The sequence below is a fragment of the Amblyomma maculatum genome, chromosome 9, assembly GCF_055883805.1.
Source record: "Amblyomma maculatum isolate TAMU_Amacu chromosome 9, ASM5588380v1, whole genome shotgun sequence".
Lineage (NCBI taxonomy): Eukaryota > Metazoa > Arthropoda > Arachnida > Ixodida > Ixodidae > Amblyomma > Amblyomma maculatum.
The window spans coordinates 22,638,631-22,665,334 of NC_139352.1; the positions used below are offsets into that span (position 1 = coordinate 22,638,631).

The 26,704-nt window shown below is 47.5% G+C and overlaps 1 protein-coding gene across 1 annotated transcript in view; it reads right to left on the reverse strand.

Annotated features, from left to right (window-relative positions):
- Nucleotides 1-26,704, reverse strand: part of SMC6 (Structural maintenance of chromosomes 6) — a 67,803-nt gene that overhangs the window by 22,764 nt on the left and 18,335 nt on the right. Inside the window, exons 9-17 of the mRNA XM_084578390.1 lie at nt 25,819-25,956; nt 23,418-23,498; nt 14,259-14,659; nt 11,579-11,757; nt 7,392-7,573; nt 4,858-4,962; nt 4,307-4,509; nt 1,799-2,015; nt 930-1,100 (exon numbers count right to left, since the gene is read on the reverse strand). Of these exons, the coding sequence (XP_084434516.1) occupies nt 930-1,100; nt 1,799-2,015; nt 4,307-4,509; nt 4,858-4,962; nt 7,392-7,573; nt 11,579-11,757; nt 14,259-14,659; nt 23,418-23,498; nt 25,819-25,956 (1,677 nt within the window). The remainder of the gene's footprint in view (nt 1-929; nt 1,101-1,798; nt 2,016-4,306; nt 4,510-4,857; nt 4,963-7,391; nt 7,574-11,578; nt 11,758-14,258; nt 14,660-23,417; nt 23,499-25,818; nt 25,957-26,704) is intronic.

Sequence of the window (26,704 nt, forward strand, 5' to 3'; positions counted from 1 at the left end):
GAAGAGAATAACTTCCCCTAAGCCCTTCAGTCTAGACATCGGTAACCAGCAGATCCCCAATGTAGACCATATCAGAATATCGGGCCTCGTCATCCAAAACAAGTGTCATAATACAATAACTCTTCAGAAGCTCTCAAATGAGCACCGTGGCATGAAAGAACAGGACCTGTCGAGACTGACCCAAGCGTTTGTCCTCAGCTATATCTTATACGGTTTCTCATACACCAAAATGTATGCAGCAGCTGCTCTGTAATAATCACTACACCAGGAGGAAATGAAGTGGCCATCGCCCTAGCTAATATTCCTATGGCCGATGTAACGTCAATTATTAATGATACAGTCAAACCTCGATATAATGAACACGCATATTACGAATTATTGAATATAACGAACTCTTCCGAAATTATTTTGTCAAACACATGTATTGTTAACTTCCCATAGCGAACGCGGTTCGGCATAAAAGGGATATTACTGTACTAAGATAGACGTCCAAAATTTTGGCCGCGGCAGTGTCTCCCAAAGTAAACGTCGCATTTGAGGAGCAATTGAAAATCACCCTAATATGGACTCCGGCAGACTCTGGACTTCCCTGAAATCCAGTTGCCCGCATTTCAGCCCAAGAATAGGCCCAAAAAGTGAGGGAACTTTCTCGGCGACAGATGGCACCCAGATCGAAGGACAGGTCCCAAACTTACCAAGAAATTACATTAGCATACCAACGGTCACCAACCTCCCCTCAGCCCAAGAACTGGACTAACGGGAGAGGAAATTACTAGGCACAAGACGGCGTCTGGATCTAAGGATTCAAAAACAACAATCAAGGCTAGCCGTAGTTACAAACCATTATTGCAACGCCGTCTACTAGCAGAAAGCTTCCTTTCAAATGTGTATTCCCCATCCCCACCTTGTTGAGCAATGCTGTAGAGTACCTTGAGGTCGTTGCTGACTTTGAGTAGTGAGCTGCGGTGGGCGTCCGCCTCGCGCAGCTTGGCCGCGCATGCCTTCAGCTCCGCGCGCAGCTCTGCTTGCTGCTCTTTGAGGGATGCCAGTTTCTTCTCAAAGTTGCCAATGTCCTCCTCCAAACTTTTCAGGGCTTCCTCCTGCATTCAGCAGCGAATGCACGCCATTTTATAGAGCGTTCCGAGCCAGAAACAGCAGCAAAAGAAAAGACAGCACACATGCATACACATGGCGTAGTACTCTCCGATTCTGAAAAACGCAAGCACTAAATCTCGACACTGTGCATGTGTTCGTCTCGATACATAATGCGAACATGGGGTGCCTGCAGTGTGACCCAAATTCCTAGATAAGGCCATCCTTACTCCTCCATGGCGGTGACCACAGAAACTGACCTGATACGCCTCGAGTCAAAAAACATGCCGCAAAATGATGGCCAACTTGCGTGGTGTGCATATGATATATGTAGTGTTGGTTCATTGATTGGGCGACGGTTGATAGTGTCACTGGTCGATCGATTAGCGAGTAGTGACTGGTAAATAGTGAATGAAGCAGGCCTCCCAATATTATATGCCCCGAGAGGGATCCAACCCCATTTTACTCGATACAGCACTGGGAAGAGCTTGGACTTGGCACCTTGGCACCAAAATTTGCTTTCCAAGAAAGCGCCTTCCATATCATTAGCACTGTGTATTCAATAAATAAAAAAAGGCAACTGTCAAGCTATGTCCCTGAATACTTCCTGTGCCCCCTTTAGTCTTGTGCTATTTTAACATCCCAAGTCCACCCATGCACCACCAACACCCCACAGCTACCACCACTAGCACCGTCGAGCACTGACCAGCACAGCGATGTTGGTTGGTTCGACGTCTTCGACCGCCTGCAGCTCGCGGATGTGGTTGGTCAGCTCAAATTCCTGGTCCTTCAATGTTTGTAGCTGTGAGTTCAAGCGACGCTGCTCCGCTTGACCCTGCTGCAACTCGGACCGGGCCGAAGCGTAGACGGCATCCAGTTCCTGCAGCCGCTGGTCTGCACTGGCAAGCTCCGCCTTCCTCTCCCTGTGAAAAGTTGATAAAAATATTGTTGAAAAGAAAGGTAAGACTGCAATAGCTGCATAGTACTGAAAACAGCCCTAAATGCAATACACACTAGTACATAATACAATTCAATTCTTTTCGGAAATAAGGTTTGGTTTACGGTGTTTAATGTCCCAGGCTATGAGAGACGCCGTAGTGGAGGGCTCCGGAAATTTTGAACCGCCTAGGGTTCTTTAACGTGCACTGACATTTCACAGCACACGGGCACCTTGCTTTTCGCCTCCACCGAAAAGCGGCCGCTGAGGCCAGGATGCGATCCTGCATCCTTGGGCACGACCGCTGAGCGCCTTAACCGCTGCGCCGCCACAGCGGGACTCTTTCAGTAATACAGTAAAAGCTCGTTAATTCAAACTCGAAGGGGCCGAGAAAATTGTTCGAATTAAGCGGAGTTCGAGTTAACAGTCGGGCACTGGAATGAGCGCCATCGTGGCCCACCATGCTGGCCGAGCCCACATGTTGACTTATTACCATGAGTAAAGAGGGCTAGGCGCTACTGCACGTTTACGGAGGGCGATTCCGATAATTTTTGCAATCGAGCCGCAATGGCGAATGAACGGGACTAATCGGTCAGTCATGCGCCGCAAACAAGAACCGGAATGCATTCGTGTGAGTAGCGAGCTTTAAAACATGTTTATTTACACGGAAAAATAATCGGTAATGTGCGTTTGCTTGCGTTTCTTGTGCCGCAACTCCACAAGCATCGACTGCAGCTTGCCCAAGAGTTCCAGCGCAGGATCCGAATTCTCATCGGCGGAGAAGTATCGTGCAGCGAGATCGAGCGCCGACGCTACTTCACATGCACTAGGGGGTGGCACCGGATCGTCGCCTTCGTCAGACTCTTCATCGCTTTCAGCCGTGTTCGCCACCCGTGAGCCCTGTGGAGCACATGCAGCCGCGATTATATCCTCATCACTCAAGGGCCCAGACGTCTCCACACCGTTGTCAACGTCAATGTAGGCTTCAAAGGCGACACCCTCCGACAAAGCCGCGTAGCCACGGTCGAGCACGACGGAGTCATCATCAGACGAAGCCTCCGCTACCTCCCGTTGCATGCTTCTGGGCGTCACCGAAGCCACACTTGCGGAAACAATTTTTGATAGTTTCCGGCTTGACGGTATTCCACGATGATTTGCCGTGTATTTACCGCGGTTTGCCATGGCTGTCACAATCGATGAGTCGTCGCTGGCAAAGCGGTGAGGCAACGAAAACGGTAAAACTTGGACCCCCGCGGCACGAACAAATGCACGACACCGACAATTGCGTTATGCACACAACGTGACCGCAGGACAAAAAGAAAAAAGGCTTGTCAAAAGCGCACCCAGCAACCGCGGTGCAGCCAAAACCTGCAACGGCTTGCGCCGGACCGTTGGTGTGATGGAGCCTGGCGGCACTTGGCAGCGAAAACCTGCTACGGCATGCACAGGAATGCTCGCTGTGACTGTCGAGTGCGCACCTCGTCTCGCGCGCGGGTAGATTTGAAAGATTTTGTTTTTGTGTCTTTAGTAATCTTCCTGCGCATTGTACATGGTATGGGCCAACTTCTGTCTGCGAGGAGCTGTGTGAGCCACGGGCTCCTAGTTCGAATTAACCGTTGTGGATACTGACATGTTCGAATTATCGGCCGTTTTCTCCTGTTGAAATACATAGGGCCATGCCGGGACCCGAGCGTCAGTTCGAATTAACCGCAATTTCGAATTAACCGAGTTCGAATTAACGAGGTTTTACTGTACTGCATCCTGGTATTGGCCAAGGGCTAAAAGCAAATGCAAATGAGTGTGTTACACGGGATTTCCTCACTCATGCTATCCGCAGAAGAAAAAAAAATGTTTTTTTTTTTCCCATTCTTGCTATCCCCAAATTACACCTTGTATTACATGCCGGTCCGCACACACGCAGGTCCTTGAAGTAGGTTAAGTGAAGAAAATATGGGTCAAAAATTGTTCCTTGGGCGAAAGACTGCACAGCCAAGCAATGCTGCATTAAAAATGGCACCGCGGGATACAAACACGGTAGCATATGGAGGAACCAACACAGTGCTGAACTCTGAATACCTTCTATAATATTCTTTTCCGGGCAGCTGCTCACTTTGCGGAGTTGAGCGACTCGAGAAAAAATAAAACAGCTTTACGTTCATGCAAATACGGCATGCAATGTCTACCACAGCAGCACCCGGCAGAGGTTAGTAAGCTCATTCATTAATTCTCTATTTCCCAAAAGGTAGAGTGCTGTGACAGGGGAGTAGCGGCACTCACTGAATGCGGGCCTCCATGCTCTCTTTCAGCAGCTCAGCCCGTCGCTTCCCCGCCGAATAATAGCGGAAGTCTGGAGCTGGGTAGAGCTGGTCGCCCTGCCGCGTGTAGGCCTCTCGGCAGTTCACTGGGACGGTCCCGGGGTTCATCATCACATTCCTGGCCTCCGAGTTGGTCTCGATGAGAGCAATTTTCTCCACCGCCCTCTGCAGCAGCCGAAAGAAAGAAAACCGAGAGAAGCTCATATGTTTATACGTGAGGATATCACATCTCGACAGTTCCTCCCCTCTGCATGATATCGGCAACAAGGAATTACAGCATCAAACGTATAAAGCCCTGCTTTAATGATGATTACTCCTCTGCTAGCAATTACAGTAGACATCAGAGGCCTGTTCCCTTTGCATTTTTCCAGCCTCTACAGCAAAACGCAGAGCATGGAAGTCCTATGGTAACAACAAAGTGCGGAATACAGACAAGTAAATGCCACCAACAAAGCACAAGCCTCCAAGTTGCAAGATGTGAAAGCTAAATTGCAAAGCAAAGCGAAGCATCACCTGATCAATGATACAGTTGACCACATCGGGATCTTCGATGACCAGGTTGTCCAGAAGATTGACGTATCTTTGTGAGCGCATGGCTTTGGACCTGTAGTCGTAAACCTGAGAGAAATACAGAGCATCGTCAATTTGGACGTCTTCCAAGAGGCACGGCAAAACATCAAAATTATGCTCAAGCGATTTAACGAATAGCCTGGCCAAAAAGAAATGGGCTTACAACCCCAGCCCGTCATGTCGCTAAGGCCAAAGCCAAAGCAATCTATTCAGCGAATCTACACACGCCTGTTTGGGAACGAGTCTCTCAAAAATCTGTGCCTCAACCAATGTGGAATAAGGACAACCCAACAGCTGCCTGAAAATATGCATTACTGAGTATCGTAACCACCAAGCAATTTTGCTTCAGTAAGCTAGGTAGAGCCAAGGTCGCCGTGGCCGGGAGTTTGACCTTCAAATGACCTCAACCTAATTAAGTGTGGATGTCCACAATTCTGTGGTGTCCATCCAAAAGTATACTGCATCTTTACGCCTTCCTTTCCCCAAAACCTAACTTACACGGAGAGGCAGTGCGATGTCAGCCCAAGTTAAAGATCCCTGGGTGGTCAAAATTACTCCGGAGCCCTCTACTATGGCTCCTCTTTCACTCTTTCTGCTTTCACTTCCACCTTCTTCCCTTTCCTCAAGTCTGACAGATACTGGGCCTTACCTTTCTTACAAACAAATGTAGAATTTACAAGAAAAAATATGAAAACATGATCCAGACCTAATTAGGTGTATGTGTCCACCATTCTGCAGTGTCCACCCAAAAGTAAAAGGCACCTTAATGTCCCCCAAAACCTAAGTTGGCTGTGTTTAGATGGAGGCTGTATGTTGTGCGATGTCAGTGCATGTTAAAGATCCCCAGGTGGTCGAAATTACCCTGGAGCCCTCCACTATGGCACCCCTTTACAGTCGAACCCGGTTATATCGAACCCGGATATATCGAATTTTGGTTATATCGAACTCACGGAAAATCCCCTTGAAAATCCCATGTAAAAGTATAGGAAAGCCGCGTCATATATCGAATTCAATTTCGCTGGTCGTTCGATATATCGAACTCCGCACCACGCACTGAAAGTGTGCCTTCCCCAAAGACGATCGCATCACCCTTGGCCGTTTGCCGCGTGACGTTTTCAAGCCACGCACAGAAGGAATGAGAGGGGACAGTTCTGGACAGTGCCGCGCCCATTCCCCAAAGGCGCGCGCATCTGCAGTTATCGTTTCCCGCGCGCCAACACATGACTTTTGCAAGCCATGTGCGTGGCTGTGCCCATTCTTTTGCCGATCTCTCTCCTTCAGCACGCGCTACGCATGCGCCAAGCCAGCTCAGCCCGTTTTCAGACATACGTGGGACGCTTTCTCCAGCGTGTGTTGCGAACCCTCTGCGCGCGGCGACTGACGTGGTTATGGCGCCTGCGGACGTTAAGAAGCGGCAGCTCTCTCTGTTTTTTGTTTTTTTGCGAGAGTCATTCTTTCTCATCGTTGTGCTGTACGCGCGACGTAGCGTAAGATATGGCGGCTGCGGACGTGAAGTAGCGACAGGCTTTTTTCTTTCTTTTTTTTTTTGGCGGGAGCCGTTTATCTTTGCAGTATGAATCAACGGAAGCACGCCGTCAGCTGCTGCGATCATGATGCCCGCCCCAAGCGCAACGTGATAAATCGAACCAGGCTTGTGCAATCAAGCCATCACGGGCAGTCTGCCATGTTCGCTCCCCGCCACCGGAGGAGCTATAAAAAGATAAACGTGCCCTGACGTTATCGCTGCCCAACATCTTGGCACACTGCCAAGAAATGAGCTGTGGATGCGACGACCGAAACGGAGTGACGCGCGCCATCGACATAAAACGCTCGCGATTTTCTGCCGCAGCGACACAGAAACCTTGTATTGAACTGTCGCGGTGGCGGTGGCTCGAGCGGCGAGAGGGACGAAGTTCCAACAAGTGAAATTTTTCGCTCTGTCGCTGCCGCTCGTCGCTGAGATCACTCAATTGCTTGCATGTGAGCGAGCTGGCCTTAACGCATTTTTTTTTTTTTCAAATTCTCGGGTGCAAAAGTGGAGAGTGGGTTCATTATGCTAGTGGGTTGATTACGCAGCAAATACGGTATCGTGTTTTCGCATCGTAAGTGCCGTCACAAGCCAACTTCAGTATATCGAATTATCGATATATCGAACTTTTTCGCGATCCCCTTCGAGTTCGATATATCCAGGTTCGACTGTATCTCTTTCTGTTTTCACTCCCACCTTCCTCCCTTCCTGTATGACACAGTTCAGCTGTTCACAGAGCAAGTGTGACAGGTACTGCGCCTTTGCTTTCCTTTAACCAATTATTATTATTATTCTTATTATAAAGAAAATTTATGAAATCACCGCAACACTCTCAGCTGTCCCTATATCGCTAGGTTCAAGCCATGCTTAAATCACCACTATTTTTTGTTTTTCCCTAGGGCCTTCAAAAATGCACTCTAGCCAAATTTTTGCCCAAGGCGGAGCTTACCCGTCCCAAGTAGGAGCTGGTAATGATGGACGGCTTGCGTTCTCCAACGATGACCTTGGACATGATCTGGCGTAGCGTTTTGGCGTCCTGGTCATTGTCGACGAGGAAGGCACGCAGCAGGCTTGCAAGACAGCACTCGGTCGCCAGGTCCCACTGCTGATCCCTGAGCTTAATCAGACTGCCTGAGAAAAATCAAAAGAAAAAAAAAAAAAAAAAAAATCAGGCAGAGGTCTAACTCTGCTAAACCTAAGTAACCAAAGCGAAAGCGACGTCACGTTTCCCTCGACCCACCTTGCTTCATCTCTGTGCGGAAGCCTCTTGGCGAGCTACGTCCACAGGGATGATTGGATTTGGTCCGTCGTCCTCGCAACCTCAGACGCAGACAGTTCACAAGGAGTCTTGCCTGGATCATTCATAACGACTGCCGCATTAAACTGTCTAGAGCTGTAGCACTCCGGTGGCAAGGGCTAAGAAGCAGCGGAGGTTATCTAGACAGTGCGAGCGCCACGGCTACAGCGTAGCTGTAGTTGAGTGACGTCATGGTTGTCATACGACTAGGCAGAGGCGAGCGCACGGTTACCTAGGTTTTGGTGGCGGCTGAGTGACGTCATAGCTGCCACATGGTTTCTCCTCGGTTCAAGGTCAAGCACGCACACACGACGAAGAAACTATGAAGGGGAGTAGTAAAAGCTCCCGCTCTAAAAAGGGGCTCTACATACCTAGCTTTAGTTGCGTGGTTCCTTCTTTAATACGATGCGCTACATATTAGAGTAGATGAATTACCACACAGTATTCACCTACGACCATTAAATAATTTAGAATTGAATTTCTTCTGTGTGCTGCACCGGTTTCACCAGCTGAAAGATTCCCGTGACTTGTAGTTGAAGTGTAGGTCACGTGAGCGTGAAAAAAAGCTGCAATATAATCACCGATACACATTTTTGATTCGCTGCACCATCAAAGCCAGCCTGCTTCAAGAGTTGGGATGAGAGCAAATGATGCATTATTATATTGCTGTTTTTCCCCATGTCTCAATTGGCCCAAACAGAAGAGTTAACAATAGTCAAATTGAAACAATATCAGGAAAAAAACAGACTTATAATTAGGGGTATGTGAATAATCGAAATTTCTAATACGAATGGAGCCGGCTTGTTATTCGATTTGCATTTGAAAAACTGGATATTCCGAATTTTTTTGAATGCTCGAAAATTGCCGAATACAGCGAAAAGTCTTAACCGAGTGGGCCGTGCGGTGAAGCACTCTCAAAACGCGCCGGGACCGGTTTGTGAAGAGGGACCACCTATATCCGCCTTTTCCGCGAGTTTTCTGCGCATGCGCGAAGCCCCAGCGGCGACTGATGAAAACACACTGAGCGGCGTCGACGGCGCTTCTCGTCGCCGCACTCATAGCCAACGCACGGGGGCTGGAGGCGCGGTCACGTTCACAGCCTCGGTAAAACGATGCCAACCACCTGTGCCACTTACGGCTGCCACTCTCGAGGCGTGCCGGGATGCAAGACGCGTTTAGTTAGGTTTCCTTCGGCGAGCCGCGACCTGCAACGGCGTGAAGCTTGGATTAGGGCAACCAAGCGTCAAGACGTGAATGGGCGACCTTGGCAGCCGACTGCGTGCTCTCGACTGTGCGAAAAACACTTCGTTACAGGTATGTATGCATCTAAAGGAAATGTGCATGATGAAAAGTATCTACCGGAGTTTGCACCAAGCCTGTAACCCACCAGTGATAGCCGCAATGAGCATTTGTTCGGGGCGTCTGATGGCGATGTATTTTGTCGTTTGTTTTATTTATGTGCGAAGGGGCCGGGTAGCGCAGATATCACAGGTGGCTGTGTGCGCTAGACCGTAATATTTAGCATGTTTAATCGCGACTGCCGCCTGACTAAAAAGAAGAAAAAAAGGGTGTTTGTTGTGATGCACCGCCGTTAGCGAGCCGAGTGGTTGAGCTGGTCATGAGGCTCGCGAACGGCAGTGCATTAAAACGCCGTATTTTTTTTTTCTTGTTAGTGAGGTGGCAGTCACGATAAAACATGCTAAATATTACGGCCTAGCGCACACAGCCGCCTGTGATATCTAAGCTACCTAGCCCTTTCGCACATAAAGATAAGGGACAAAATACATCGCCTTCAGGCCCCGGTGCAACTGAAGCAATCACGCACCGAAGAAATCCTCATTGCAGCTATCACTGGTGCGCTACAGCCTGGGTGAAAACTCCAGTAGGTACTTTTCATCATGCCTATTTCGCTTAGATGCATACATACCTGTAGTATCTGTGTTTTTGCCGCTCGGAGCATATGACGCACTTGACACTCTTGCACAACGCACAGTATTTTTTTTTTAAATTAAAGGCTCGCCTTCGTGCACGCCAAAGCATCCGGATTTTGTTCCTTTGGTGTACGCAATCAGATGCACTTCGTTAGGGAGCTTGATAATGGTCGTCTACGTCCAACCGTTTGCAATGGCAAGGAAACCGCCCGGCACAATAAATGAGTCTCCTGGAGAGTTCATGCTCGTTCACTTGCAGAGTGGATCGCTCTGGACGTAGAACAGGGTTGGTTCCTGACCGAGATGCGCATCCGATATGTAGGAGATTCACATGTGTCACCAAGTTGTTGATTCCTCAGAAATCGCGGCGGAGGCAGAAATAAACGTTGGAGATCCTTTCACAACAGAATGACCATTCTCTGCGCACCGAGAACCTTTTCACCACTGCGACCACATCCGTTCTGGCTCCAGAGGCCAGAAACTGGCTACAGCTCTGAATCATCCATTGCCAGAAAAATGCAGCGCGTTTCCTGCAGGTGTGCATTCCGGCCGGGACAATGCCCTTTTCACGGGGTGTGTATATGTGCCTCTCTGCCGATCTTCATGGATGAAATCCTATAGCTGCACGGTTGTAGATGACGCGAGGAGGAAGCGACGCCCATTGCACCATGCCGGCGCCGCGGTGACCGCATTGTGCTCGGTAACTCAAGACACCCCGTGCATATGCGCCGCTCAAAGTCACAGGAGACGATTCCACCTAGCTCTGCAGCATCAACAAACCCCTGGCTGCTTTGCCCTTTGAGATCCCTCTCTCTCTCTCTCTCTGCCCCCACGCTCTCCTGTCTGCCAAAAACCTGCACGCTGAGAGCGTCTCATTCTGTCACGTCGAACACGGCCCGCGCTACACGCTCTTACAATACGAAGATAGTATATGCGTACGTGCGTTATGAGTGGATTGTGAAAACGCTCTACCTTCCCCCATACTGCGTGAACATGATATGCTGCAATCACTGTCACTACTTTCCGCTCCGAGGCCAAAAAAAGGGGGGAAGCTTTCGCTTTCTACCAGCGTTGGCGTGGCCATTTCGTATGGTGCGCTTTCGCGTCGTCTGCTACACTGCCGCTCAATGTGTTTCCCGCCCGCTCCCGCATGATGGCGCCACATCCTCGCGCAAAAGGCGGATTGGGTATCATCTAAAATTGCTGCGACGAAACCGATTTTCGGCACTTTTTTCAGACCCATTCGATAACATAAGTTTTCTGTCAATTCTCACATTTTTTCTGCTCCCTCGAAGGCTGAATTAACGAGAGTTTACTGTATTAGCAGCAATATGACAGCTCCACTTGGTTTCATGCAGGTCCTTCTTGTACAAAAAAAGAAAGGTATATACGAAACCCTGTAAAAAATTTATACTAGACTTCTGAATAGGCTATATATTTCTGTGCAATTCTCGTTTAATTTTGCTTGTTAATACCGTGTACATTCTGAAATAAGATGAAAAATGTTTGCTGTTATTTCTGTCATTTTGTTTGTTTTTTTCATTGGTGGGGTATTCGACTCGATATCTGAGAGGCAGTTGTTTTCTCATATTTGTAATCGATTTGTATTTGAAAATTTCGATAACAAAGGGCTCTCGATTTTATCAAGCTGCATGTATTGGTTTATACAAGAAGTGTTCCCACGTCTCATACCTCCACAGAATAACTCAATATAGATTTCGAGGTATCTACTAAACTGCTTTTTTTTTCTTTTCTGCATTTTGTCAGAAGAAGAAATCTTAAAAAAAAGAAGAAAAACTGAATGTGTCCACATATTCACCCCCCCCACCCCCCTCATCCTGTAAAGCTGTAACAGCTCCACAACTGCGTGCAATTGCCTTCAACAGCGACACGAACGGACTTACTCACCTAGTGGTCCTTTGGGGCGCTTCCTGAAGCCGCCGCGAGACGCCACATTGTCTATTTCACGCACCAACTGGGGAATGTAGCGACCAAAGTGATGGAGGCTGTGGTTCGATCCAGACTGCAGGTTCTTTATGGCAGCCGATATGGCCGTCTTCTGGTCCTTCAGCTCCGTCTGTTCGCGGCTGCAAGAGAGGGCCAAGGTCAATCTCGTAGCTGCCGACGAGCACGCGTGTAACACCTGAAAAGCCGGTTACGCCAGCCAAATAAGGCCGGTTTTATTTCTCCTCCCGTTGTCAGTCATCCTTTTTCTGTTGCACTACAATCAGCCTGTGTAGTACAATCATACTGCAGTTGCTAAGCTGAAGCGTCTACTTCTTAACAGCTAAAACATCCAAAGCTTCCCTCCCATACTGCAAGTCGAACGTGCCAACAAATGCAGCATCAGGTTTGCATCAGCCTTGCCCTGGTTCAGAAGCCTGAACTGCCACTGCTATAGCGCATGGTGACATCAAAAAGAAGCCCCTCAAGGTCACAAAGCAGGACTTCAAGTGAAGCAGCATGCTGGTACAAGGCCTAGAAGAGACGAAGGGGCCTTATGAGGTTGCATTGATAACAGACACAGTGCAAACAGGAAAACATGAAACAAGATAAAAGGAAGTTACAGGACAAGTGCTGACCCACAACTCAGCCTTTAAGGCCCCCCAAAAAACAAATGTGACGAAGATAAAGCCGTTTTGCGTGAAACATCCCTTGGTTCATATGCTAGTCAAAAAGTCATTCAAAAAAGAAACCTCTTTGCTTGAAAGAGCAAGAGAAGTCTTGCTGACCCATTTGATGTCCTCTGAAATAAAATATGCTTCTACCACTTCTCTCTGCACCGATATAAAATTACAACAAGGTCATTAGGGGAGTACACTTCTTGTCCTCCTTCATTGTCTCACAAGATTGGCAATGGGAGACTAGATAAGTTTTGTCCTTGCCACTTTCCAACTTGTTCCGGAGTTCCTGTAGCCTCCTGTTGATACACCGCCCTGTCTGTCCTATATAAAAGTCTCCGCAAGTGAGCGGAAACCTGTACACAACACCGGTCTTGCATCTGACAAATGGGTCTCTACGCACCACATTGCTGCTTCCTAGATTCTCGTTCCCTTCGAATAGCAGGGCAGATCCTCTTCATCTTGAGCAAGGCAGTTAATGCAATGTCTACAGAATAACTTTTGCCAACATTAGTGAGGCAAGACTTCTCTTGCTCTTTCAAGCAAAGAGGTTTCTTTTTTAAGTGACTTTTTGACTAGCATATGAACCCAGGGATGTTTCACACGAAAAGGCTTCATTTTCGTCCCATTTGTATTTTGGGCCTTGGATTAAAGGCTAAGGCTGAGTTGTGAGTCAGGGCTTGTCCTGTAGCTTCCTTTTATCTTGTCCCATGTTTTCCTGTTTGCACTGTGTTTATTATCAATGAATGTTTACCAACTCGCCCAACAAAGTATTTTGGTTATGCAGTTCTGCTTCACATGCTTCACTTGAAGCTAGGTCTGTCCAAATCATGTTGTACAGCAGGGTCTCAGCATAAAAGATGTTATACGGTGTTTCCTTTCATGCTGCAACACTCCTCTCCATTGCTGGAGTGTTTGCTGGCTTCCTAAGCAAAACCTGGCGAAGCTGGTAACGCGGTAGCACTGCTATCGTTGCTTCCTTCAAAGGGACACCGAAAACAAATAGACGTCTAGTTAGTTATAATGGGTTTTATGGCATGTTAGTGACTGTAGCTCCCATGCGCCAAACACAAGGTTAGAAGATGTATGCCTGTATCCACACGTTAATGCACTCTAATCGCAAAATCGCTACTTTCACAGAAAACAGAGCTTTTATAAACTAAAAAAAGGCTGAAAAAAGTTATACACAGGTATAACTTTTGATAACAGGAAGTATCGTCATAATAGCTTCTTTTCATGACTGTTAACAATGTAAACATTGAGTTCCAAAGTGAATGCCTACACTAGCTTCGACTATGGGAACAACAGATGCTTGCTCATGTTGTTGCATACATTCATGATGAAATAAATAATGTCTGATGTCTAAAAACAAAAAATCCCAAAAAAGGAGGGCAAAAAGTTGGGCATGTTGGTAAAGATTTATAAGGAATGATAAGGCATACAAAGCCGATGAAGGACCACAGACGAGAGTGCTTACTAACATCAAAGGCATTGTATTTCAAAGCTCAGAATAAAAGGGGGGGGGGGGGGGGGGGGGGGGCAGGAAAATACTACTGAAAAAAAAAAAAAGAAAAAGAAAATGCTCAAGCAACAAGACAAAAAATGTGATTAGCTGATAGTATCTAGAAATGCAAGTTCCAAGGCCTTCTTTGCAATGAGATAAGGTTCCACTATCTCTCCTGTACTCTGATCGTGATGCTCAAAGATTAGCCAGTTGAGCTTGGCAGGATTTGTCTTGTTCGCAGCGTCACATAAACGTGCAACGCGCCCACGCCGTTTTCTAACGCTCCGCAAGGAGCTTGTTTATGCAGCAACTTGTTTGGACGATATGTACACAGCCCCACATGTGGCAGCGATCATGCACACCCCATTACAATTGCAGGTGGTGAGTGCATTTACACATCTAATGTTACAATTCTTTGACACACCGGTGTTATGTAGTTATTCCCCTAAGAAAGAAGCCTTACCAAATATCCTTCAGCTTCACCGAGCATTCCACCGTCGACGCTTTGACCTGCGTGCAGTGATGTTCAGCCGTGCGGATACGAGACCTCAGCTCGTTCTTCTGCTCTTCCAGCTCCCTGATCTCTGCCTCGCGGCGTGCCTTTTCCTCGGCCTGCTTGTTCTGGTCGATGGAGTTGAGCTCCGCGATCCGGGTGCTCAAACGGTGGATGTCTTTCCGCTTGGCCGCCACCTCGCGCTCAGTGCGCGCTATCTCCTGCTCCTTCTCGCGGATCTGCTCCTTCTTGGCCGCATACTCCTTCTGGCCCGCCGTCAACATCGGCTGCACCTCCTCGACCCGTTCGAGGGCTTCCTTCAGCTCCCCTTGAAGCCTCTCCTGCTCGCCCTTACGTTCGTTCATCTTCACCTGAATTCATTATAGACAACAAAAGCAAGAAAACAAACCAGATTCTCGCCAGATACAGGACAGAAGGTCACAAGGTCCTCTGTGACCAATCAAAACGTAGGTCCTGGTACTTTGTGCAAGGTGAACAAATGAAACAGTAAAAAACAACACAACATGACAAGCCGATGAATTAAAAGCCAGGCTAAATGTTTGGCATTCATCTTAAATTAAAGAAAGTGCTAAAGGAAAAAAGACAAAAAAAGCTGTGAAGAACTTCTTAATCATGCAGGGATAATCAAGCTCGTGCCTGCTACACATATTTAATCTTCATTAAAACTTACTACTTAGATGCGAGTCAGCGTGCACTCTGTCCGTTCTTCCTCGTGACTCGCAAATTAGAGCCATGCCTATTTCTCAGAAAGAACATGCTAAGAAACCACACACACACAAAAAAAATCTCTAATTCAGTCATTGGGACTGCAGAAAATGTTGAAATGAATGAAATACAGCAGAAAAATCAGGCACAGGCAAAAAATGTTAATTCAAGATTGTACTGTCATACACCCCTTGTCAGGTCCCATCATTGTATACTGCTTTAGAGTTTCATACAAGACAGCAAAGCGGAATGCGTGCAACATAAAGCAATGCCGGCCAAAAAGACAGCTAAACGGAACTTCCCCCCTGTCTGCCTTTCACATTCAAGCAAGTCCCGAATACGTAGGTTTGCCGCAAATCTGCTCGTCCATGTAGTTTTGAATTAAGCGGCACGCGCATGCCCAGGATCTTTAATGAACGTCACTCTCCGATCATTTATTACAACACGCAAGCAATCATTTTAAACAACGAGCAAGCATGAACCAAAACTGAAACCCCCGCTTGGGGCCAGGAGACAGCTGCTTTGCGCCATGCGCATGCCGCTGCTGTTCTGTCGAGGAGTGTGAATGTCAACAGCTGTCACGGCGTTGTCTGGTACATACTATTTGATTTCGGAGAGTCGTCCTTGAGGATTCGTTAATCCATTGCAATTGAAAATAAAACAAAATAAAGAAATAACCAGTACTCGGCATGCATGGCCAATTGGGTCAGAAGAAGCGAGTGGAAAAATGCCAGACCCATGATGCATAAGAAAGTAGACAACAAATTCGCGATGCCTGCCGTACCATATGCTGCAAGCTTAGCGCAACGGTGCTGTCCGCGAAAGCGGCAGACGATGATGCTACTGCCGTGCGTTACCCTCTAGTCGTCGCTAGGCCTAAACTGTTTCACATTGAAGCCGCAGTGGACGGCGCTTTCTAATTGATCGGCACCACAGTATATGGTCTATTCATGCAACTATTTTACTCTGAACCCAACTGTCTCGTAGTAAAAGAAAGGTGTAATTTTGGCGATGTCTTAGCAGCGGAGCTAGGGTATGAGATCGGATGAGCTGTGTCACACTGGCAGCTGCTACGGGGCTGCGAGAAGTTTTCTTGTATCGCAATTACCACACCTACCAGAAGCTCGCTGCAGATCAAGTATGGCCAGTAAGGGCTATTTTTTGACATTCCTTTATCTAAGCGCGTATTACAAAAGAGATCAACAGACTTTAGCATACTTTTCAGACGGTGGCACAAAGAATTTGCCGTGTCAGCACCGACGGAGCGGGAGGTTTAGCTCACGTCTCGTGCGGGAAGATCGTTGGTACAGCATCCGATTTCAACTATCGCTTGGTACTCACGAGGCCAAACTGCTCCAGCAGTCCGCATGAAACGTTCTGAGCACACATGCGTTCTCGGATTCGAGGACAAGTAAGGTGGGGCACCGGATTGCAGGATTCAATTTGGTGCAAAGCTCCTTCCTTGTTCTTGAAAAGTTGGTGGTAAATCACCGTGTTGTTTTTTATTGAATAATTCATGCATCCAACAACACAATGCTACCTGCCACTTATTGCTGCAAGGAATGCATTATGTGCGAGCTGAAGGTGCAAGACAGTGATTTGTCGTGACGCTGGGGCTATGTCGACCCGGCCTTCACTTGGTAGCGTGCAGAGACTCGGGGTTGAAGTAGGATTGAATCTTCGAAGTTGGTGAAATATGTACAAGCAGGTTTAATGGCACTTTGAGAAACTTATTTACAAGATTATTTACACGAAAAAGAAGGGTACATCAGCAAAATGGCAAGCGTTAAGAGTTCATAGCGAGAAGCGACTGGATGAGCCGTTTACCCAGGGCCCAGAGCGACATTTCGTGCTCTGCAGCGTCCTTAAAACCCCCTATGTCCAGCCCCTCTCTGAAGATGCTGACCAATCAGTTCCAGGGCACGCCCCTCAGATATCGGCATCCAATCGAACACATCACTGCACTGATGGTCTGAAGCACTGACTGGCCCGGCATTGTTTCGTTGAGCCTGGTCACTTGTTGGCGGGAAAAGCTTGGGAACGGCGAGGAGGTACATTTCTATTCTTCAGCCAAGAATCGATAGGCAGCTGGTTCCGGCAAGTGGATTTACTTCTCAGAAACCCAAGTACACGTGCGCGCCGCATAGGGCTCCCAGCATTGTCCCTTTTCGACAATTGCAAATCTTTCCTGCATTCCCGGGAAATCACTTAATGGCCGTATGAGTCATGCTCCTTTCTTGTCCTGCACGTCAGCGGACATGTCACTCTGTCGTCTCCTTTGGATAGGAGGCATTCATCACTGGAGGATAGCCCTTCTCGACTGGAAGGGTGAACAAAAGAAAGCACTTCCTGCTATTTCCCGCAGGGGGACGTTTCTTTGTGTTTTTCCAGACGTTCTCTTGACAGGGTCAATTTGGCATTTGCAGGTTGTCCACAAAGCAAAACAGGCTTACAAAACAGGATTCCTGGAAACAGGCTCACTTAGAGCCAATGGACCATCACCACATATCCTCAGCACTTATTCATGCCCACAGGCGAACAATAGAGCGCGCAAATGCGGATGCACGGTCGTAACAGCCTCCTCCCCCGCCAGAAGAGTCTCGGTGGGCAGCAGTCGCAGCTACTGCATGAAGAGACGACTTAATGGCCTGCACGTGAACGCTTGAAGCTCGCTGTTGCTTGTCGCGTTGTCTTGATTGTTGTAGGCCAAATTGCTCGAGCTGTCTGAAACTCAACCACATGTCTAAACAAGCACTCGGCTCCCGTCTGAAGAGACCAGGTTAAAAGAAAACTGCCATTGTTGTTCGAGAAAAGCCCACTCTCAAGACGTTCAGGACCCACGTATGCCTCGAAAACCAAACGTGCTGCTTTACATAGTCACACATATACAAGCGCACGAGAAAAAAAAAATAAAAACCTGATTATCAATTTGGATACATGGTGAGGAACACCTCGGACTGCTTAGAAACAGCGGCTAAGCGCGTCCGCATTCCCATTTAACTTCCCCTTTTTGTATCTTATTTCAAAATTGTACTGCTGTAAAATCAAGCTCCACCTAAGAAGGCGACTGTTCTTCGATGTCGCAGTTTGCAGCCAAGCCAGGGGACAATGGTCCGTCTCTACGGTGAATTTGGCCCCTCCAAGATAGCACTGCAATTTTTGAATGGCCCATACAATGCAAGCGCACTCTTTCTCTGACGCGCAATAAGCCCTCTCTCTAGAACTCAGTTTTCTGCTCAAGTAGAGCACGGGGTGCTCATTACCGTCGTCATCTCTCTGGCAGAGAACAGCACCTAGCCCTCGATCACTGGCATCACACTGGACCGTGAATTCTCGGTCATAGTCTGGAGCTCGCAATACCGGACGGCTAATCAGCACAGCCTTCAGGTTTACGAAGGAGGCTTCCTTTTGTTCGTCCCAGACTACATTTGTCGGTTCTGTCTTGCGGAGAGCGTCGGTCAGAGGGCTAGCCAAAGCTGAATAGTTAGGGATGTAGTGATTGTAGTACCCAGTCAGACCTAGGAATGCTCGAATTTCCGTCTTCGTGCTCGGCCGCGGATAGTCTGCTACCGCAGAAATCTTAATCTCGCTGGGTTTCCTGAAACCTTGACCTACATTGTGACCCAAGTAGTCCACGGTCGCCCTTGCCAGGCAACATTTCTCGGCCTTTACAGTTAGTCCAGCTTGACGCAAAAGGCTCAGTACAGCTCTTAGATGTACCATATGGTCCGCCCATGAGTCGGAAAAAACCGCAATGTCATCTAAATAAGGCACTGCGAATGTTTCACACCCCTTTAAAACCCTATCCATGAGTCGGGAAAAACAAAATGGAGCATTTTTGAGCCCGAAACTCATCATTGTTGGCTGGTAGCTGCCCGTCGGAGTGACGAAAGCCGCGTATCTGCTGGCGCGTTCAGTGAGCGGTACTTGCCAGTATCCTCGAGTAAGGTCCAGCGTAGTCACATATGCCGCTCTACTGACCTGTTCTACTCTCTCCTCAATATTCGGAATAGGATACACTTGATCCCTGGTGAGAGAATTTAGCTTTCGGTAGTCTACCACAGGCCTAGGGTCTTTACCTGGAGCTTCTACTAAGATCATAGGCGAAGCATAATCGCTTTCCGAGGGTTTTATTACTCCCAATTCCAGCATGCGAGTTACTTCCCTATCCAGAATTTCTCTTTGCCTTGGAGAGAATCGGTAGCACCTTGATCGCACTGGCACGTCTGAAGTCAGCTCAATATCGTGCTCAGTCAAATCAGTCCTGCCTGGCCTGTCCACGAAGCAGGCCTCAAACTCTGTTATTATTTCGCCCAGATCGGACAGCTGGGATTTCTTTAGTTCTCCTCTCTGCTCTGTCTTTCTGAGAAGCTCCTGAGCGTTGCTTCCTTTTCCGCTGAGGCAAATCAAGTTATCCCCCATCTCCTTGGGAAGGTTTAACGTTAGATTTACCACGGTTTGCTCCATAGCTAAGTCCTCTCGGTTTTCACTTAAAAGTCTCGTTAGATTACTAGACGCTGGCGGCAAGAGGTTACTCCCAAGGACGTCCTCATTCCGCGTCTCATCAAGCTCACTTTCAAGTTGACTTATTTGAGATGCCTTGCTCTCAAAGTTTTCTGACCCACTGTCTTCCGCATCGACCACTGTTTTAACTGCCGTTTCCTCCGCTGTGGATTTTTCTGGAATGAGCAGTGTAGCTAGCTCTCGCGCCTTTGAACGTGTTAAGGCTTGCACAACTCTGTCTCCGAAAAGGATGCCCCTCTTTCGCAGTAGCATGTCCGATTTGTTGGAGAACAAATACGGATAGCACTTAGGAAGCTTTCCTGAAACGGCAGCCTCGGTTGTTAACTCGCCGAAAGGGCCCTCGATGACCACGTTCGCGATTGGCAAGCACACACTCTGTTCCTCCACTACCTGGCGGATCCATGCACACTGCCCGGTATAGTCGGAAGGCGACACATACGCCGGATGGACAACATCCATCGTTGCGGCCGAATCGCGCAGTACCTTGCAAGGCTTCCCGTTGACTACTAGGTCATGCAGGTAGGGTTCCAAAAGCTGCATATTTTCATCGCAGTCACTGACATACGAGAAAGCAAACTTTTCTTTCCGGCAGTTGACGGCAATGTGACCCTGCTCATTACACCTAAAGCATGTGAGCGGCTTCCTAGCCTCAAGCTTATTCTTTGTGTTCTGCGCGTTGGTCACTTCTCCACTTTTCTCACTGCCGTCCTTTCTAGGGCGTTTGCCTGAAGAAGCCTTCCTTTCTTCGTTTGCAAATCTAGCAAAGTGCCTTTTCTGACGGTTATTTACACTGAACTTGGGGTTGCGGAGCCTATCCACTGCTGGGTTGCTGAATTGTCGGCGCGAAGCGTACTCCTCAATGAGTTCGGCAGCTTCAGTTGCCGACTTAATGTCGCCTCGGTCCTGTAACCAATTTCTTTCTTTTTCTGGGAGGCAGCTATAAAACTGCTCCAAAAGAATTCGCTCGACTACAGCGTCCCTATCACTGTAGGAATCAGTGCTCTTTAGCCACTCGCCCAAATTAACTCTTAAATTGTACAGGAATTCAGGGTAACTCTCGTCCCTGGACTTAGTAGCGTTCCGAAAACGTTGTCTGAACGCCTCGGCGCTAAGCCTATACTTTCTCAGAAGGCAAGCTTTGACCTTCTCGTAGTTGTCCGCGTCCTCCTTGCTTAGCCGCGCGACAACCTCCGCTGCCTCGCAGGGCAGAACCGTCAATAATCTCTGAGACCAAGTGTCTCGCTGGAAGGACAGTTTTTCGCAGGTTCGCTCAAAGTTAGCCAGATACAGACCGATATCCCCTGATATCACATATGGCTGCATGTACTTTGACATCTTGAAATTTGCCTCCTTGTTGAGACGAGGTACCGCTAGCTGGGGACAATCGCCCGACCTCTTGCTCAACTCTAGTTCTAATTTCCGGAGCTCAATTTCTAGCTTCTTTTCCTCTCTTTCCCTCTCACGTTCGCGCTCCCTTTCCTCTTTTTCCCTCTCAAGTTCACGCTCACGCCTCTTTTCCTCTTTTTCCCGCTCTTTCTGCTGTCTGAGCTGCTCCTCCTTTTTTTGGGCGATGAGGTTCCATGCTTCACTGAGCTCCTCATCATCGGCTCCCAAATCTGTGATTGCCTTTATAATCAAAGGTTTTCGTGCCAAACCACTTGTATCAATTCCCAATTCCTCACACAATTGCAACAGTTCCGGTTTCTGCAGCTTTTGTAGGTCCATGATCGCTCCGAGTGTCGGCTACTTCCAAAACAACTGTGCAAACTACCAAACCTAAAGGCGTTTCCACACTCTCTTTACCAGTTCTAAAATCTAACCCTGTTCTAGAACCTGGTCCACATCAGAAGAAAAGCCAAGCACTCACCCACACATGCGATCGATGTTCCGAGCTGCTCTCTTGTTGGCCGATTGTTGCGCCTGCTTGTTGCTTGAGATGCCATCTCCGATCGCCAGATGTTGTGGCTTGTAGCTTCAGATCCACCTCCAATCACCAGATGTTGTGGCTTGTAGATTCAGATCCCACCTCGAATCACCAGATGTTGTAGCTTGTAGATCCAGATCCCAACGCTGGTCACCAGTCGTCGTGCTTGTAGATTCAGATCCCACCGCTGATCCCAGTTGTCGTGACGCTGGGGCTATGTCGACCCGGCCTTCACTTGGTAGCGTGCAGAGACTCGGGGTTGAAGTAGGATTGAATCTTCGAAGTTGGTGAAATATGTACAAGCAGGTTTAATGGCACTTTGAGAAACTTATTTACAAGATTATTTACACGAAAAAGAAGGGTACATCAGCAAAATGGCAAGCGTTAAGAGTTCATAGCGAGAAGCGACTGGATGAGCCGTTTACCCAGGGCCCAGAGCGACATTTCGTGCTCTGCAGCGTCCTTAAAACCCCCTATGTCCAGCCCCTCTCTGAAGATGCTGACCAATCAGTTCCAGGGCACGCCCCTCAGATATCGGCATCCAATCGAACACATCACTGCACTGATGGTCTGAAGCACTGACTGGCCCGGCATTGTTTCGTTGAGCCTGGTCACTTGTTGGCGGGAAAAGCTTGGGAACGGCGAGGAGGTACATTTCTATTCTTCAGCCAAGAATCGATAGGCAGCTGGTTCCGGCAAGTGGATTTACTTCTCAGAAACCCAAGTACACGTGCGCGCCGCATAGGGCTCCCAGCATTGTCCCTTTTCGACAATTGCAAATCTTTCCTGCATTCCCGGGAAATCACTTAATGGCCGTATGAGTCATGCTCCTTTCTTGTCCTGCACGTCAGCGGACATGTCACTCTGTCGTCTCCTTTGGATAGGAGGCATTCATCACTGGAGGATAGCCCTTCTCGACTGGAAGGGTGAACAAAAGAAAGCACTTCCTGCTATTTCCCGCAGGGGGACGTTTCTTTGTGTTTTTCCAGACGTTCTCTTGACAGGGTCAATTTGGCATTTGCAGGTTGTCCACAAAGCAAAACAGGCTTACAAAACAGGATTCCTGGAAACAGGCTCACTTAGAGCCAATGGACCATCACCACATATCCTCAGCACTTATTCATGCCCACAGGCGAACAATAGAGCGCGCAAATGCGGATGCACGGTCGTAACAGATTCTACAATTGACGCCTCTTGCAAGCGTCGTTTGCTTGAAGGTCCTCCATGTCTGTGACGTCATCAAGCACCAGTGTTGGACACAAAAAATTTCCTGTTTGGCAGCACGAGTTGCGAGCGCTATTTTTAGAACTACTACTTTGCGAGAAAACTGAAGTGTCCTGAACTGTGCTATTTGGCATACACAATCTTGACGATGAGAACTTCCGATACAAATTTCTTTGATATCTGTGAGCATCGAAAAATCGCTGGAGTTGCCCTTCAAATGTCATCTTGCAACTTTTTAACACACTTGCCTGCCTCTGCGTTAAATGGGGCTATGTTACTTCACATGTCCCGATTATTTAGCACGAATCTTTTGTCAGCTGGACCAACCTAAGTACATTAGATTTACGGTGAAAGCCTGTTAACCTCAATGAAGCTGGTTCTTCCACATGACTAGACATGACTAGAGAAATGCCCCCGCTACAGGGCAACCAAGTAACAGGGCTGCATTGCCTCCAAAACGGGGAATAAGGCAGAACGGCATAAAACATTTAAGACCAAACCACTGCCGCGATCGATGCTGCGGCTGTTCGGTTAATCGAATATTTTTCTGGTCCCTAGAAGTGCGGATTGACGAGCTTTTACTGCGTACAGAAATAAACCGCGCTTAAAAGCAAAAATAAATAAGTGCAGTGCACCACTCGAGACAAAAACTCCACATTTTCGCAGGCATAGGGCAGACTAGAACACCACCAGCAGAAGTGCACGTCCACCCAAGTCTAGACAAAACTCACATCCGTTGCCGCAATCTTGCCTTCCAGTTTTGACACTGCATCGCCTTCTTTCTTGCATTCTGCTTCCTTTTGCTGGAATGCCTGGAATACAAGACACGCGTGGCATAAACATTTCAGACGAAACAGATAGACCAAAAGTTTTACAAGCTGTGTTATGAAAGTTTAAAATTGCTGAGCACGCCATCACAAGTAGGATGAAGAAATGTGCTTTCTGTGGTGTCCGGATCGTCTGTGGAACCGTCACTCTGTCATGAGAAATGCAATGCCAATGAGTGGAGGATACAAGACACCACTAATATGTCTCGCAACTTCTCAGGGCAAAAATGGAGTTGCTTTCAGCAGAGCTCTTTCCCTTGTTTTCATTAAAATACAATTCACAATTCGATATTTTCATGAAAATTCGACTCGTGACCGTAGCTTATTGCAAAACCCATCCTCTGTCACAAGACTCATAAAGCTATGCCTGTTTCCTGGGCGCCTGTCACATCCACTGCTGCTCCGTGCACCCCCGAAGTCCTTCATGCCCACTTTCTTTTTCTCAAGGCTGCCTTGAGGAGTTCCTTTCACAGTTCACGCTCAGTGACCCAGACTCCAATGCGATTCAAAGTTTGATTACATTAGCAGAGTTAACGCCAAAAGAAGCCCAAGAAGAATAAAACATTGATACACTGCATTCTGCATGAAACTGCATAGAAAGGTGTAAGCGTGCTCTGAGCTTTTTGCCATACGTGCCCGCTCATCACTAGAGGATGGACCCGTGGTGCTCTCCAAAGTAACTAGTACAAGGTGGATCCATGCGATCACTTCTGGATCCGTCGACGCTTCTTCGCGTACCCTCCGCTGATGATGTTGGCGTGCCCGTCGCTGATGCGGTTCACAATATGTGCGTTCATCGTCAGCCTCTTTGTCCACTGCGCATCTATCTGGCGAGCGCACTCACGCATATTCTCAGCTGCGCGGTAGGCAGATGATCATGCAGGGTGACCGCGATGAAGACGAGCATAGAGGAGCATGATGTCACACGTAAGATGACGGTGTGCGGCGAACACTTGCGACTTCAAACAGCTGGTTGCCATGGTTACGACACATGCACAGAAGTGACTAGAGCGGATCACCTGAAATGCGTTGCTGTCTAGCGTAGTGTAGCTTTCACTCCAAAAAGAAAAATAAAAACTGCTAGGTTACACTCAAATCTTGATACACCGAATACCGTGGTTCAGTATTTTGAAATATTGTTGTAATGAAAAACCTGCAGTTATAAGCCAGTGGTCAAACCTAGGTATGAAAACGACGTTACCTAGGCAGTAGGCACGTGTGTAGACAAGCAAAACCTCAAATAAAACTGTTGCACTAAAGTCAAAGCTGATTATTTTTTTTTTGAAGAAATAAGTTATTTTCTTCTGCCGCGTGCAGCAAACACAACCACGAATTACATTACACCACTACAGCACATACAACTCCCACTTTGCACAACACCTCATAGTGTGCGTGATTGCACTGAGTGATGGAAGTACGGACTTTCTCCATGTGCAAACGAGTTGATATGACCTCATTTTCAGTGCTCACTGAAGTTTGAAAATCTTGTATCGGTCTTTCAAAATGATCGCGGTGGTCGATGGGGCAATGCCAGCTGTCTGCAGAAGTCGATTTCCTGCATTGAAAGCTGCTTTGCTATCTTCTTGGCACTTCGCTAGCTGCAACCATTGTCAGGTCTCGCACAAACTTCGCAATAAGATAATCTGCGACAAAAAGCAAAAAATACAGCCCATGGACGAAACATACAGAAACGGCGGTTTCTGTTCCACGTGAGGCCTGTGAGCTGCAGCGCTGTTAAATTTTAACCGAATTCGTAACAGTGGTGTTCCTAGATTATATCAGAAAAAAATAAAATATGTATGATATTCTGAAATATACGCCATATAAAAATTCGTAATTCTAAAATAGTTTTACATTGAAAACAAAGAAAATCTGCTGGGGATTCTTAAGAAATTCGTTATTTAAAGATTTGTTAATGCGAAGTTCATAATAACGAGATTTCACTGCACTTGGACTAGTTTCCTGTCCTTAAAAGCATTTGGAAATTGTAAACATTTGACAGCAAGTCAATGCAGCACACTGCAAAGTGGAGCTTTCCTTCCTGTCATCCCGGTGCGAATAAAGGATTGAAAATTTTAGTGAACTATGCATGGCCTGATAAAGTTTCGCATTCTAAGCCGCAGAGTGCGATGACCCTTTTTCTGATGGAAATAAAGGTTGTACGATGAATCAATCAAAACTTAGATAAACAACAGCAAACAAACCAGAAGTTCTCATTCTAAGCTATACAAAACATGAGGACACACTACAGAAAAAATAGGAGGCTAAAACTAACGCTACCGCGCGGTATGAGGAAAGGACACACCTCTTCCTGGTCGTTGACCTTGGCCCACGCCTCCTCTGCTTTGAGGCGACCCAACTTGGCCCGTTGTTCGTCCAGGTTCTGAAACAGCCGCCATTGCTTCTCCCACTGCTTCACATTCTGCTCCATTTCCGGCAACACCTGAAACCAGCATGAGTAGGAAAAATGAATAAAAAAGATGAAAAGAGCACCTTTTTAACCACTGAACACTGCAACCATCATAGAGTTTTTTAGTTCGTAGCTACACTGCCCTCGGTTTCATTTCAAATTGTTTCACATGCCTAATTTCAAGTATGGTTATACTCCGTTTCATACATCAAGTGCAACGCAGCGAAAGCTACGCCAGTAGTCCGCAAGAAAAAAGAAGGAGGCGTATCACAAAGCGCTCATTTTGTGGCCGAGTGGTTCCTGCGGAAACTGGCTCTATTCTGACCACACACGTTTGCAATAACTTGCTTCGCATGCCTAGACATCTTCGCAATGCGGATCTTATAGAAAAAATGCGCACTGAAGAACCATTTTCTCAAAAAGAGATGCGCAGCGCAGAGGGCACAGCCAGCGCCATCTAGTGACACAGCTGGCAAGGTTACGGGGCAGCGAAAACGCGACACGAACGAAAACGACATAAAGAAGAATCAAATTCACCGAATCTGATCCCTTCTCCCTAAAAAAGGTGCTCTTTATTAAATTTATGGCAAATGTAAGATGTATTAAGCTTGCAGACAAAATAAGTATTATTTCCTCTCGTAAAGAGTAGGCACTATTTTTCATAGCGGATTCGGAGAGCGCAATCAAGAGCTGTAGCTTTGGCAGTGTTGCACTTGATGTATGAAACGGAGTATAGTGCCATCCTATCATACAATGCAGTGAGTAAACGAAGAGGAAACTG